General features: G+C 40.6%; 1 protein-coding gene across 1 annotated transcript in view; it reads left to right on the plus strand.

The window, feature by feature from the left end:
* npepps (aminopeptidase puromycin sensitive) overlaps positions 1 to 15,782 on the plus strand; it is a 38,499-nt gene that overhangs the window by 9,643 nt on the left and 13,074 nt on the right. Inside the window, exons 6-15 of the mRNA XM_079675008.1 lie at positions 1,778 to 1,978; positions 2,204 to 2,300; positions 2,395 to 2,428; positions 3,787 to 3,901; positions 5,200 to 5,364; positions 7,296 to 7,400; positions 7,477 to 7,537; positions 7,624 to 7,733; positions 10,306 to 10,369; positions 11,228 to 11,367. Of these exons, the coding sequence (XP_079531134.1) occupies positions 1,778 to 1,978; positions 2,204 to 2,300; positions 2,395 to 2,428; positions 3,787 to 3,901; positions 5,200 to 5,364; positions 7,296 to 7,400; positions 7,477 to 7,537; positions 7,624 to 7,733; positions 10,306 to 10,369; positions 11,228 to 11,367 (1,092 nt within the window). The remainder of the gene's footprint in view (positions 1 to 1,777; positions 1,979 to 2,203; positions 2,301 to 2,394; positions 2,429 to 3,786; positions 3,902 to 5,199; positions 5,365 to 7,295; positions 7,401 to 7,476; positions 7,538 to 7,623; positions 7,734 to 10,305; positions 10,370 to 11,227; positions 11,368 to 15,782) is intronic.

Consider the following 15,782-nt stretch of genomic DNA (forward strand, 5'->3'; position numbering starts at 1 on the left):
GCTCAATTCATTTGTGAGGGATCTGTGAAGAACATGACAACAGCTGCACTACTGGTGTTTAGTATACCAGCAATTGAGGGTGGACAAGTTTCCTACCACTTTAGTTTCAAATAATTGTGTTAATTACTTATTGTAAAGCATTCGAACATTGTTTTGTGTCACATGTTCATTATTAAGTTGATCTATAACTGTATAGTATCTTAATTATTTAAAATATAAGTTGACTAAAAATGGCAACCATATTTTCAGTTTTGGCAACCAAAAGCTGATGCCTGGTTGCCTGGCAACCACTTTTAAAAGTTAGCATTGAGCACTGCCAGGGAAGTCACACTTTTGCACTAGATGGCATGTTGCTTTTTTACATTGAACTCACTCTCCCTCACTCACTCTCTCACTCTCACTCTCACTCTCACTCTCTCTCTCACTCTCACTCTCTCACTGTAAGTCCCACATAAACCTTCCTGCTGGCACAAATATTCACTCAAGTAAATGCAGATTAATCCTCTGCTAAATTTAGTCCCATCAAGGCACCAATTCCTCCTGTGAACTGTGTATTTGTTTCAAGATGAAAGCCACTGGGCTGCGAGCCACAGACAGGAGGTTACAGACAGTCTTTCAAAAAGAGGAACTCAAATATTGTTTTTGTTTTTTCATGGGATTTTGGTCATGGGGCTTTAGAATTTTAATCGGATTTGCATTATACAACATCACTCTTTGCCAGAAAGAGGAAATATTCAGAAGCTTTTACTCATGATCTGCTACAAAAGCTCCTATTAAACACAAAGCCTCACTAATATATTATTATTATTATTATATATAAATCTCTTCTTTTTCCATGATATTTGTTTTTTGTTTTTTTATTATGTTGTCGCATCGTGTGAGGAGCTCGCGTCATAAGATTTTCATTGCCATTTCTACACGTTAGCTTGTGACTATAGCCGCTTTAACACCGCAGGACTTGCCGTACTTTAGTGCCGGCACTAAAGTACCACGGCACTGAATCCGTCAGGGGGCTAGTGCCAATCGCATTCACACCGCAGTACTTTCCCTGAGGCAAGATTACACTGACGTCACTTCGCCTTCTTCTTCTCTGGGTTTACTGGCAGGCCGCAAAAAACACTTCATGGCGAATACAAAAAAAAACGAGAGAAGAAGAACTACACGGGGGGAGGGGGTATAAAGCCCACCCGCTGTACATGAGGCATTTATAGTCCTGCCTGAGTTTCTTTATTTTTACCCGGCATCCGTGTGCACTGTGCACGATTCCCAGCTCAAGTAGCTTTTGCGAACATCGCTCAAAACATTTGGAGTTGGGAACTGCTTCCTGTAGAAGCTGCTGCATCCCGTCCTCAGAGTCAATTGCCAGAAGCGCCGACACTTCCTCATCATTCCACCGCTCCGGTGTTGTAGTACATGTGGTCATAACTGCTTTAAAGTACAAAGTACTCGCTCAGGTGTGGATGTGGTTTTGTAGCGAGGAAAAAAATGGCTGCCTAACAAAAAAAATTCAGAGTCTAACGGGGCGTGGTTTGCAATTCGCCCAGCCAATAGAAATAGAATAGAAATTGGCACTCTTTTATCACCAGGTTCGTACCACCTCTCTAGCAGGGACTGAAAATGGCCAAAAGAGTTCCCGGCACTGAGTGGTCCCGGCGGTGTGAACGTGACGTTATTGGTACTAACGGAACTAAAGAATCAAAGTACCAGGGAAAGTCCTGCGGTGTGAATGCGGCTATTAAGACCTTTGAATCTTGAATCTATTCTCTCCCTTTTGCAGAATGTCACTGAGCGAAATCCATATCCAGAGGATGAGAACCTGGTGGAAGTGAAGTTTGCCACCACGCCCATCATGTCCACGTACCTTGTAGCTTTTGTCATCGGTGAATATGACTTTGTGGAGGCCCAGTCATCGGACGGCATCACGGTACGCGTCTACACGCCTGTCGGGAAGTCAGAACAAGGGAAGTTTGCGCTGGAGGTGAGAACTTTGTCCATCCCTTTTTAGAAAGACAGCTGAGCTTGCTGGTTTCACTTTTGCTCTAAGAATTATACAAATATGATTAGAGGTGTAGAGAAATAGACAGTTAACTGAAATGTATGCCAGCATTTGACAGTTAATTCTATACTGAATTGTTGAATCCGCCTATCTCTTTGTGTCCTTTTGACATCTTATTCTTAACATGGCTTTGTGTGTTTTTTGCAGGTTGCTATTAAGACCTTACCTTTCTACAATAACTACTTCAATGTTCCTTATCCACTGCCTAAAATCGATCTAATAGCTATTGCTGATTTTGCTGCTGGTGAGTAGCTGTCAATTGAATATTCAGTCATTTTTCATCATTTCCAAAAAAAAAAAGGTTAAAACTAAAATGCGTACGTCTTCCTCCCTCTCAGGTGCCATGGAGAACTGGGGCCTCGTGACCTACAGGTACACTTTCATTCCTCTTCAAGACACGGCAACTAAAGCTTCCCGTGTAACGTGTTTCTATGGATTTATTAAACGGACTGCAAGTGCACAGCCCTAGCTTATTAAGCCATTGTCAAAAATGTTGTTGAATTGAAAAATAACTATCTAGTTGATTTTGCTTAACGTAATCTTAAGTAACAGTGACTCAAATGTTAGTTTCAAAATGAGTTCTCATGGTATACTGGCCTATTGGCACTAAAGTATGACAACACAGTCATCTTATCTGTAGATAAAGGGAGTCAATACAGTCTTTAATCTTTGCTCCAGTAGTCTGTCAAGATAAGTCGGAGTCTAGCAAAATGCACACTTAAGGTTAGAATATCACACGTAGCTATTTTAATTACCTCTCAAACTACCGTAACTAGTTATTGATATGTTTAGTTTTACTGTCGGGTTACTCTGGATCCGGGAGCTGCATGATACTGACGGGCTGTCAGGTGAGGGAGAGCGCTCCGTTTATTATTCCCGTGTTATTATAAGTTACTGTACACTTTTGAATAATGTAGTTAATCCACTATAATTAGTTTGTTTAATATCAAATCAATTTGTTTTAAAGCTCAATAAATAACAAGGAAGACCTCTGACCGGCACTTTTCTAATTTTGTCCGGAAGATCTAAACTTTAACGGACATGTTGACCGGGAACTCTGGCTCATGGGTTCCTTCCGGTTCCCTCGACAAAAAAGCAATGCAATTTCATAAATCTATCGATTAGATCTATTATTCGAAAATTATAAAAGTAGGGTAGACATGTGGATATTATCCGACGTGATCCGTCTCTTAAATGTGTTTCAACCACAGACCTTATTTCCAGCTATTTTCCAAAGTCCTATGGAGAAGCTGCATTGGTTTTTGTCGAGGGAACCGGAAGGAACCCATGCGCAGCTTACTTCTGGGTTTTAGGACGCGTCAGTGCAGCACTCTATAGACCTACGTGATTATCATGAATCCTGGGGAAATTATCCAAATAAACAACAAGGAACTTTTGCTTTAATGCAACTCTAATCTGTAGTTGTGCAGCTCCGTGTCTCATTGAGAAAGCAGCAGTTTGTGTTCTATCTTGCAGGGGAAATGAGTTATTTGTGCACGTGTGTTTTATTGGGTGACAGCTCTGATGGGTTTTTAATTGCTTCCTGGTTAGCTGCACCACCTGTTGGGTGTTCAGATGGAAAGTGATAAGCACCTACTGCCTCCTGCCTCTCTTAATAACCATGGCAGCAGCTGAAGTGGACTCTGGGTGTTTGACGTCCAGAGGAGGTGTCGACCTTCAGCCGGTCTCCATGTTAACCTCCACTCTCTGTTTGTTTTTATTTCTCCCAGGGAGACGGCTCTGCTGATCGACCCCAAGAACTCCTGCTCGTCCTCCAGGCAGTGGGTGGCACTGGTGGTCGGACACGAGCTTGCTCACCAGTGGTTCGGAAACTTGGTCACCATGGTAAGACTCACTTACACATGTACATCTTTTTAGAGGCTTTGGACATAAGTATATTATTGAACTGGCATGAAAACAAAACGTATAATAAAAAAAAAAGCACTAGCTGAAAAATGTAAGATTATAATGTTCTTTTAAGTAGAGAAACCAGGGACATGCTACATTATGTCATAGTAAAAAAAAAAAAAAAAAAAAAATTAACTCAATATATATTATAGATTGTAACGTTAACATTTTGTGTAAAGCTATTCAAAAGGGTAGTTCGCTTAATTAAACAATTTCTTTCTGTGTTAGTCTAATAAATAAACTCTCAAATGATCAGAAAGGGGAATATTCTTATAACTAGGGATGCCCCGATCGGCCGCCGATCGATAATGGCCGATACTCACTCTCTGCCGATCGATCGGTGCTCTCTATAAATGCCGATCTTGAGAGCCGATCACATGACGTAAAATACATGACACCTTTCTCTGTGCACGGCAAAACAAACTCGCCCAAATGGCTTCACCAGTCTGGCAGTATTTTAAGGTGTAAAATAGCGGTATGCAACGTGTGTGAAGCAGAAATCCTGCAGCTCCACCCGCCGTGACGGACCGGTGAGCGGAGCTGAACACACACTAAGAGTTAGACCTAACACACTTAGCTATTCTATCTACCTCTGGAACTAAACTAGTTATAAATATGTATATTCTTCACTGTCGGGTCACTCATTACTGGATCAGTGAGCTGCATGAGATACTGACAGGCTGTCAGGAGAGAAAGAGGAAAAGAGAGGGCTTCCGCTCATTTCTCCCGTGTTATTCTCCAAAGTTAATGTAAACTTGAATAATGTGAATCATTTGAATGTAATAATGATGTTGGTTGTTGTTGTTTGTGGAAGCTCCAGTGAAGGAGCATTAACTGAGTTTTAAACGTCACTTTAAATGGAAGATCCCCATAGGCCCCGCCCACTCGATCGGATCGGCGATCGGTATCGGCCGATACTGATTCCGGCAATCAGCCCCAAAACTGGCGATCGGAGCATCCCTACGGTTTTCCTCACCGTACAGTAAAATGCAAACCAATAACTTGCCAAATAAAATAACAAACGCACAAAAACAACAACTGGTGTACTCAGCAAATCGGCGATACCCGATATATTCAATAAATTACCCATGCCTAAACTGTGCCGTGTAACATTTGTGAAATAGAGACAATGTAATGCACGTTAAAAACCTTGGTAATGTATGAGATCATATTTTAGGAAGGGAACTATTGTGAAGGTCTTTGAAGACACCCTGCCTTCTTGTGTGTTTCATCAGGAATGGTGGACCCATCTGTGGCTCAACGAGGGCTTTGCGTCTTGGATCGAGTATCTGTGCGTGGACCACTGCTTCCCAGAGTACGACATCTGGACCCAGTTTGTCTCCGCAGACTACACCCGCGCCCTGGACCTGGACGCTCTGGACAGCAGCCATCCCATCGAGGTGACCTTCAGATTCACCTTATTAAACCAAAGCTGCTGCTGCTGCTGTTTCAAAGTGCTCAGTAACTAAGCCTGGGTCTACTATTTTGTTTCTATCATTATTTCAAGATTCAAAGGTTGTATTGTCAAAAGCTACAGTGTAGGAATTAGGGGTGTAACGGTTCACAAACATTTCGGTTCGGTACGTACCTCGGTTTTTTGGTCACGGTTCGGTACGTTTTCGGTACAGCAGAATTTTTTTTCACAAAACATATATATATATATATATATTTTTATTATTATTAAACTGTGAATAATGTATTCACTCAAATAAATACAAAATCAAATAAACATTAAGGTGCAGCATTTGGATGAACTGAAATAATCTGTATTTGAACTGTACTGTACTCGTACCTAAGCAGCAAGTCTGACATTAGGACTTGCTTGTCGTTGTATTTTCATGTTTTTTTAAAGAAAAATGAACTTGTCCACATTGCTTGCCGAAAGGTCAGATCTGCTGGCACTAACAATGCCTCCTGCTGTGGAGAACACCCTCTCGCTAGGGACAGAGGTAGCAGATACAGCCAGGTAGCGCTTTGCTAACATGGCAACATAAGGATATTTGGCGTTTGTAATAGCTTTGGCTCGGTCTGAACTTATTGCGAGTGGTGGAGGCTTAAATGCTAGCGGGAGTTGGGTTTGCACCTCAGTCTTTTTTCTTTTGGTACCAGTGATATTCACGTTCGGGTGATGCCTTTTCAAATGAGTGTGCAAGTTTGATGTATTGCCAGCCTCGTAACCAATTTTAGTTGAACAATGCCGACAAACAGCTTTGGTTCGGTCCACCTGTCTTTGTCCGTCATCCTTGTACGTAACTGCAAAACCAAAATGTTCCCAAACCGGAGACTTCAATGATGCTGGAGGATTTTCGAGCTCAACTTTATCTGCGTTCGCCATTTCGACAGTTCCTCAAATTACTGACTACATTTGAACGCATCCCTGTGACCAGCTCTCATAGTATGCCTCCCGTCCAATGAAATGACTTGCTCGCTCTATGACACGTTGAACCCAATGCGAGCAAATGACTCTGAATGCTGCGACGTAGCACCTTAGATTACTTCCAGAAAGTTGTTCACGTTCTCAATGTTTTACGTTTAACGTTATATTCGCTCGGTACACTTCGGTACACACGTGTACCGAACCGAAGGACCCGTACCGAATAATTTCGGTATGTGTACCGTTACACCCCTAGTAGAAATGCTTCTGACCTGAGCTCCTCCAACAATGCAACCTATATAATAGCATACAAATAAAAGAATAGTCACATTATATTTTTTTTATCACTTCCGGCCAGCGTCACCTGGGTGCGTCAGCCTGTTCAGATATATGGCCTTTTTTATGACTTAGTTTGTGAGGATTGTCAGGTGCTGCTGTAGAGATTGCTTTTATTATTTTATGTATTGAACATCTTTTAACGACTTCAGCACGAGTGTGTCCTTCTGAGTGTCACAGTGAAAGACTTCTGAAGCCTCTTAGTGACTGTCTTTGGTATTAGTCGCTTCATAGTCTGTTAGGAAAAAAGTCTCCTACTCGTTGCAAACAATGATTTATGATAACTTCATCACAATACATCATCTAATTTGAACTTTTCTTTTATGTAATGTTTGCAAAATAGAACACATGGATTATTTTGGAAGTAACAAGGTATATAATACGGTACACAACTGTAAAAGGGTTTGCAATGTCGTACTACACTACACACTTGATCGGGTCCAGAGTAAACACACGGAATGGTTTTTCATATTTAAGATGTTTTTTTGAATGAAAGATTTTTTTATTTGTTTTATATGACAAATAAAACACTGTATAATGGTTCAGACCTACAATAAAATATCAATATATCTTATAAATAGTTGTTTATGATTTCTGTTCACTTGATGTTTTGTGCTCCAGGTGAACGTGGGCCACCCGTCAGAGGTGGATGAAATCTTCGACGCCATCTCCTACAGCAAAGGAGCGTCTGTGATCCGCATGCTGCACGACTACACAGGAGACGAGGTTTGTTCTCCAGCACTTTGATATTCTCTCTGGTATTCTCTCCATCAAGGTTCACCTCTTACTCTCTCTTTTCCAGGACTTTAGGAAAGGAATGAACGCCTACCTGTTGAAGTTCCAACATAAAAATGCTTGCACAGGTAAGTAAGAAATTAACTGAAATTGAAACTGCCGCGTGAATCGATTTCTAAGTGTCCTAATCCCTTTGACTCGTGTCTGTCCACAGAGGACCTATGGGACTGTCTGGAACAGGCCAGTGGAAAGCCCATCGCCGAAGTCATGAGCTCGTGGACCAAGCAGATGGGCTTCCCCATTATAGAAGTGGAAGAGGAGCAGGTGAGCGTCCCTGGACACGAGCTGTTTGGATGTATAATAAGAGCTGGATACAGCGTGGGAGGCGGGGCCGCGTTCATTCCTATGAGAGCTGCTCATTGGCGCATGAAGACAAAATGACCAAACTTTTGAGAGAGCGAAACGTCACAAAGTATTCATATAATCATATAATCCGTTCTTATTGTGCATCCATGTCTAAGAATTTTCCACTTCTTACCATTACGAGTCTATTTTTATGCAGCTCTGCGTGATTTTGTGGCTACAATTCAGGCTAATACACTACCAGAGGATGACTAAGTACTCAGATATTGTACTTGAGTAAAAGTAGAAGGACTCAGATCTTGTACTTGAGTAAAAGTAGAAGTACTCAGGTCTTGTACTTGAGTAAAAGTAGAAGTACTCAGATCTTGTACTTGAGTAAAAGCAGAAGTACTCAGATCTTGTACTTGAGTAAAAGTAGAAGTACCAGAGTGTAGGAATACTCTGTTACGGTAAAAGTCCTGTATTCAAAATGTTCCTCAAGTAAAAGTAGAAAAGTATTCTCATCAAAATATAGTGAAAGTAGTGACAGTAAAAGTAGTCGTTGTGCAGATTGGTCCATTTCAGAATAATAGATATGATATGTTCTATAATGATTGATCATGAAAGTGTTCTCAAAGCTGGTAAAGGTGCAGCTAGTTTGAATGACTTTGTATACTGCAGGGTAGCTTGTGAATTTACTCCAGGTGGAACTAAAGTCTGATTTAACACTTGATTATATTTCACTTAATTAATCCAGATCTGTAAAGTAACTAAAGGTATTAAATACATGTATTGGAGTAAAAGTACACCATGTACCTATGAGTTGTGTTTACTGCCAACCTAAAAGTACCTCCAAAATAGTAATCAATAATGTATTGAAAAGTTATTTGGCTGATTGTTGTATATCAGCTCCGCCAGGTTATATGGGATGCCCAGTCTACGTACAGATTGGTCACTCATTTAGAAATATTAAACTTAGTTTTCTTTTCTTTAATTTTTCATCCTCATGTAGAATGCTATCACGTAACACATATTTGGTTGTTTATAGCATAAAGAACATCTGATTTAATGTGAGGTAGGGAAATAATCATTTGAGTATAAGTATGTGTATATAAATATGTAATTTACAACAGCTGTAAGATGCTTGAAAAGTGCTTGAATTTGACTTTGGAAAAGGTGTAAGAACCCTGTATATAGCGTATCTTGCATTTCTGGTTGGATACTCACTGCATTTCATTGGCTTGTACCTGTACTTTGCTCAATAACAATACAGTTGAATCTAAATCTAATCTAAACCAAAAGAATGTCCTAGCAATCAAACAATATAATTGTATTTATATAGGCCTGTTGAAGTAATCAATCACCCAACTTGCCTTGAGACTCCAGGAATGATGCATGGAGTTAGACGAGCCTTTGATTGCAGTCCAAACGAAGGGCTGTAGACTCCATAACGGCCTCGTGTAAAGAAATATAATAATAAATCACTTACCTTAACCTGGAGCACAATAAAGGGAATCAACTGAATATATAAATGGGCAAAAAAGAAACAATTCACCATATTTGATATAAGAAATGTTGGTTCCTGCAAGCCAGATATCACACATGACACATACTGTATGTCTCAGGAGCTTTACAGTGGCCAAATTGCGAGGATACTGGCTTGGTAGTCGCATACTTCCAAGTCACTTCCTTCAGAAACGAAGCAAGTATGCTTCCAAGCCACGGCTTCGGAAAGCAAAGAAGAATGGAACAGGCTAACAAGTGTGCCACTCTCTAACGGTTTCAACATAAACTGTACCGAAAATAAATACCTCACGATGTCTATCTAATTATGAACTTGTTTTACTTTCACGGAACACATTTTTGGTGATAACAAACAAATGCAACAAAGTAACATATTTACCAACACATGTTCTATGCCACTACATACTTACATTTAAATGTGTGCTGCGTCGGTTCAGCCATTCTCCGCAAGGGTTTTTGAAACTGGTCCGTGCGCAAAGCATTGTGGGGATTTGAAGGACGCGAAGTCTACCCATGTGCAGCCTCGAAATTACCCCCAAACCAAAGACGTGGCCTCTGTGGAATTCCAAGTATGCTGGAGATTGGAACAGTCCTTCGCCGGCACTCGATGACGTAGCATCCTTGAAATATTGGCTTGGAAGCCAGTTTCCTCGCGATTGAGAAACGGCCAGTGTGTAGCCATGACCTCATCTGCCCTTTGACCTTTGCAGTAAGAAGGAACAACTCCCAAAGAAACCCAAAAATTAGTGTAATGCTTTAAATCCTAAAGGAGAGCAACATAGGAGGGATCCTTCTTACAGGACGGACAGATGTTTAATAGATGGCATGTGTACATTTAAAAAGATCATAAATATACAGCAAAACGGCGCCAACAAATTAATAAAAAGGTGTGTATCAGGCAGGACCAGGGCAGCTCATGAAATGCTGATCAGAGAGGGGTGGTTACGTATTTGTCTGGTGGCTTGTTCTAATTTTGAAGCATTTCTTGATTATTCTTTTTACACAAACTAACCGAGACGTTTGTTTGCAGCAAGGAGACGACCGCATTGTGAAGTTATCTCAGAAGAAGTTCTGTGCCAGTGGACCACACAGCGGTGAGTACACAGACGCCACCAAGTGTTTCTTAGACTCAAATGATTCGCATAAAACGTTCCTGTTAGTGTTCACTTCCTCTCTGCCTTCGTCTGGGGATTTATCTGACGTCCAGCGCTCCACCTTTTACTTTCTCTTTCTTGATCCTCCTTAGCAACGGCAGGAACTGCTTCGATAGCGTTTTTGCTGAGCTTTTTGATTACAGATTTGAAAACATCGTTGCTTGCTTTAAAAGTAGCAGAATTCATTATGTCAAACCTTGGGAAGTATCTAGATATCCCTGCCCTAATGCCAAAGGAACTGAACACTGAATATGTTTTGATGTCTGTGTCTGGACCGCTGCGTAAACAGGAGGGTTTCTGCCCCGTTACTTCTCCGCTGTTTTCTGGTCCCAGTTTGCTTTTCGGCCAAACTGTATACAGTTCAATCAAATGGACTTCTTTGTGCAGATGTGAGCGTCCTTAACAACGATCAATAATTCCTTGACAGCGGTCTGTCTGTTCTGGATTAACAACGTGTCACATGTTCTGAATTGACCAATCAGAATCGAGTGTTCAACTAAGCCATGTAATAATCTTGTATTAAATGACACTATAAACAGAGATCCATTTCTTCTCATACACTATCACTATCCCTCTCTGCAACTCTGTATCTTTTCCCCTTGTATTTTTGTCTTTACTTGCTCGACTTGTATATATCCTATTTCCACCTCCTTTCATTTCCTCTTTTCTTTCTCCATCTATCTGTTGATATTCGAGTGTTTGTGCCACTGCACCTGAACTCCCCATCTGAGGACCTTTAATGTTTCTGACTGCTATGCTGTTGTATCTTCTCACCTGCTCTTTGCCTTGCGTTGCCAGGTGAGGATTGCCCCAGCTGGATGGTCCCCATCAGTATTTGTACCAGCGAGGACCCAACATGCTCCAAGCTGAAGGTTCTGCTGGACAGAGCCGAGACGACCATCACTCTGAGCGGCGTCCCCACCGAGCAGTGGATCAAGGTGAGGGGGCGTCACAGTTCCTCCATCGGGTGTTCAGGTGTCCAGCTTTTCTCTCCTGCAATCCTGGACTCACTCACTGATTCAAATGTTCTCTCCTCATACCTACATTCAATCAGAATCAGGTTTATCACCAGGTAGGTTGACACGTACGAGGGATTTGACTTGGTGTCGCGGTGCATACATCAAAGTCAGTGTTTCCCCTAGGTTTACTGATTTGGGGGGGGAGTGCTTAACAAAAATTAAAAACACAGATAGAGCCAACCAAGTACTGATCCAATACTCAGCATAAAGCGATCGTTTGTACTCATTTTAAGTTTATCAGTTTGATAGATCTCTAACTAATTAGTAGGGATGTTGAAAATAATCGTTTCTACGATGCATTGCGATGCGGAAGTGGACGATTCGGTATTGATGCAGTGACGGAAGATAATCGATTATAGCGTAGTAACGTTGCTTCCTGATTTTCCGGCCGCGGCTTTACTATAATGTTTTTTTTTCTGTCACTTTAATATCAAATCGGTCGGTGACGCAGAGATCAGGGAACAGACGTGACAGCGGCTCAGCAACACCAAACACGGACAGTCTGCTTTATCCACCAACACAAGAACACCAGTCCAGAACCAACAGCAGACCCGCTCTGAATCACTCCGTGTCGCTCAGAGACACAGGGATTTATGTTTTTCAAAAATAATCGCGTTACAATCATGTCAGGTTTTTGGTGGATTTAATTTAGTCTTGGATTGCAGAGTATGAATGTCCTCTAGCAATTTTCAGGCGATATATATATACGTTTGTAAAGTTTGTGAAGGAAGGAGGAAAAAAGCTTCCGCGATCACCGTCTCCTCTCCGTTCCTCCAAACCCCGCCCCCTCCCTGAAAATAATGAGTGACAGGCTGATAATGACCTGATAGAAACTTTATTATTCACTTAATCACTGAGATATAATGAAGCTAACTTAATCTCATACATTCATTGGATGTATGTAACAGTAAGACAGAGAATGTAAGTGTGTACCCACATGCAGTATTTTTGTTTGTATATGCTATTGTAAATACTACTGTTGTCTGCTGTGTTCAGACTCCAGTCCTGTTCGTGATGCCACATTCACGACATTCAGTGTCCTTTTTTTAACAGAAGACTGTTGCTAGAAGCTGCAGCTAGACTGCAGAAGCATTTTTTTTGAGGATGGAACAACTTCACACACAGATATAGGGAGGCTAGAGCTATACAATTCATTTATTTTGGTTTATAAATTAATGTCAAGACATTTATGTTATTGAATTCTGAAGCACTTTCTAAATAATAAAAAGAGAGTTCATATGTATTTACTGCATGTATGCATTGATGAAAAATAAGCCATGTGCAGTAATATAGAAAATTGAGGACGCAACGCATTGGTATGCATCGGGATATTGAATCGAATCGTTGACAGGATAATCGTAATCGAATCGTGAGACCAGTGAAGATGCACAGCCCTACTAATTAGTGAAAATGAAAGTTAGGAGGAATTGTTTTAAATACTTTAAGTTGCTTTTCTCCTTAATATTCATGAGATCACCATTTTTGCTTGGGGCTTCTACCTGAGGCTGCAGACATATTTGCATAAAAGGTCAAGTAAACCTTTAAGCTGGCTAAACATTTCACTTCATTCAAATAAAGTTAAACTTTGACCAACGGGGAATAGTTTCCAGTGTCTTGATCTGAATGAATGAGTGGTAAGGGAGTCGGTCTGTTTTCATCACAGGCTGGACTTCCCGTTGGTAAAGTGTGAGGAAGAGAGGAAGCAGTCATCAGACTCTCTCAGACTTCTGTCCTCTTCCTCACCCCGTCTATTTATACTGGCTGCCTTATTTGGCCTTCTTACCCTCTTGCTCATACTTCCCCTGCGCAAAGATATATTGGTCAAACGGCTAGAATAGCATGCTGGCTTCCATAAAGCAAACGCAGAAGTACATCATAGTCATTTTGACAAAATGCACTTTACATTCTAGATATCGGGACATACTACAAAGAGGCAGTATAGTCAGTTATCTTAGTTTATTCCTTTATTCTAGTAATTCAGGAGTGTAAATGAGGCAAGAACATGAATTGCCGTGTTCTATCTCCTTTGGGTTTAACTTGCAAATTGCCTCTGCTGTTCTCGTAATAGTTGTCATTCAGTGTTAACTTCGTCAACGACCTTTTTTACATGACTAAGACGAGACGATGACGAGCTAAAAATAGATTATTGATAACGAAAACTATGACGAAATGCATATTTAGTTTTCGTTGACGGGACTAAGGTGTTAATGGTGGACTATCGGACATTCAAAATGCAGAATATTTTCCCCCTAGTGTCCATCTTGTCTGTCAAAATGCATCTTACGTTTCTAACTTGCAATATCATTATTTCCGCTCTCTTCACTCCAGAAGAGCGATCTCACTGTGTCTCTCTGTGTGCGGGGGGCGGGGCCTAACAGACACGCTGCAGCGGACACAGAGATCCGCCGGGGACGGAGCGTTCAGAGTATAGAGACACATTTTGACTAAAATGTAATTTTTCATCGACTAAAAGTTGACTAAAACGTTGAGTTTTCGTCGACTAAAACTAGACTAAAATGTGACTAAAACTAATAACCATTTTCATCTAAAGACTAAATCAAAAACAGCTGCCGAAATGAACACTGGTGTCATTTGAGTCCAGTGTACAAGCGTAAACCAGTTTTGATATAGATTGAAACTGGCTTTATGTATTATGACACATCTTGATAAATTACTGCAGCTCACATCCCCATCCTGTGCAGGTGGCGTTGCTAAATCCAGCATGTATCGTATTAGTGATAATCGATATGACAACTGGATTAAGATAATATTATGCTGCTATAATTAATAGTAGTTCAGTTTAGTGAGTCTCAAAGAAAAACTGCCCAACACGCAGCAAGGGGAACGTCTTCTCTCCGCTTCGTCTTCTTAAGTGTTTATTGGCGGCCTGCTAAGAGTGCATTACATTTACAGGCTCTCGCTGTCTCATTATATTCCCCTCGGGATCAGCTGCTGAGGAAAGTTTAATGCCTACTTGTAAAATGTGGCACACTGTTCGATGTCTGGCTTCGTACCAAAGCAGTTGTTGATTAACTCTCTGTTTACTAATAAAGACAGTGTAAAGAGAGGGTTGGAAATGGGTTGAGGTTTACAAATGGACTGCATTTCAACCGCTGATGTATAAATAATGCCTTGAATTCTCACTGCTCCAATCCTGTGGCTGTTGCCAAAGGTTAAAAGTCACAATTATATTTCTATACATTTAGTTTTTCTTATTCTCATGTTGAATTTTTAGGATTTGAGAACTTAAGATGCATAAGTGGGTCTTTCTTGACCCGGTGAGGTGGTTTTCTTGAAGTATCTTTGTAATTCCATTTTTTATCATTTCATATTCCAGCTATTCCTCAAAAAACATGTTTTGGATATAATGCCATTCAAATTTGACATTTACATTTTATAAATGTTATGAAATTGTAGTTTTTGTATTTCTACCCCAAACTTCCATAATTGGGTCAAAAATGACCCGCATGCATTTTCTATGGGATCCTCTGGGAACCTTTGATTCTTATCATCTGTGTCTATCAGGAATACATTCACTGTAGACCACACAGACTACATCACAAGTGACGCTTCTCAGGAAGATTATTTTACACAGCAAGATCTGATACCTGTCAGTATTATTATAATAATAATAATAATAATAATAATACATTATATTTGTATAGGGCTTTTCAAGGACTCAAAATCTCTTTACAATATAAGGGAAGGTTAGGGTGGGGGGTATAGGACTATCAAACTTGATCAACTGGCATGGATTGATGGGGGGGTTGGATATGAGTAGAGAAGAGATGAGTTTTGAAAAGGGACTGGAATACTGTGAGGGTCTCAGAATAGCGGAGATCTTTGCATTGATATGTTCAAAACGATTTTTTTCAAAATGTAAAAACAATGTGTAAAAATTACCGTAATTTTCGGACTATAAGGCGCACCTGAATATAAGCCGCAGCAGCTAAATTGAATGATGTGTTCATATATAAGCCGCACTGGACTATAAGCCGCAGGTGTTTTAATGTTTAATTACCATATGTAAGGGTTTGTGCACAGAGGGGATTGTCGGGAAAGAGATGGCTGTTTGAGGAAGCTCCCATTTATTAACATTTCAACAAACAAGTTGCATATTTGCATAACGTATTCAAGTGTTAGCATTTAGTGCAATAGTAGCTACAGAACATGTGCTGTGTAAACTGTACTGTATCACATAGCGTTTCAGACACACACATTTTTCAACTTTCAAACTTAAACGGTGCGCTCCCAGCGCACGTACCGGCAGTGATCTACAGCAGTGGTTTTCAACCAGTGGTACGGGGACAAACTGTCTCGCTCTCGTAATGTCT

Source organism: Notothenia rossii, assembly GCF_949606895.1.
Source record: "Notothenia rossii genome assembly, chromosome: 1".
Taxonomy (NCBI): domain Eukaryota; kingdom Metazoa; phylum Chordata; class Actinopteri; order Perciformes; family Nototheniidae; genus Notothenia; species Notothenia rossii.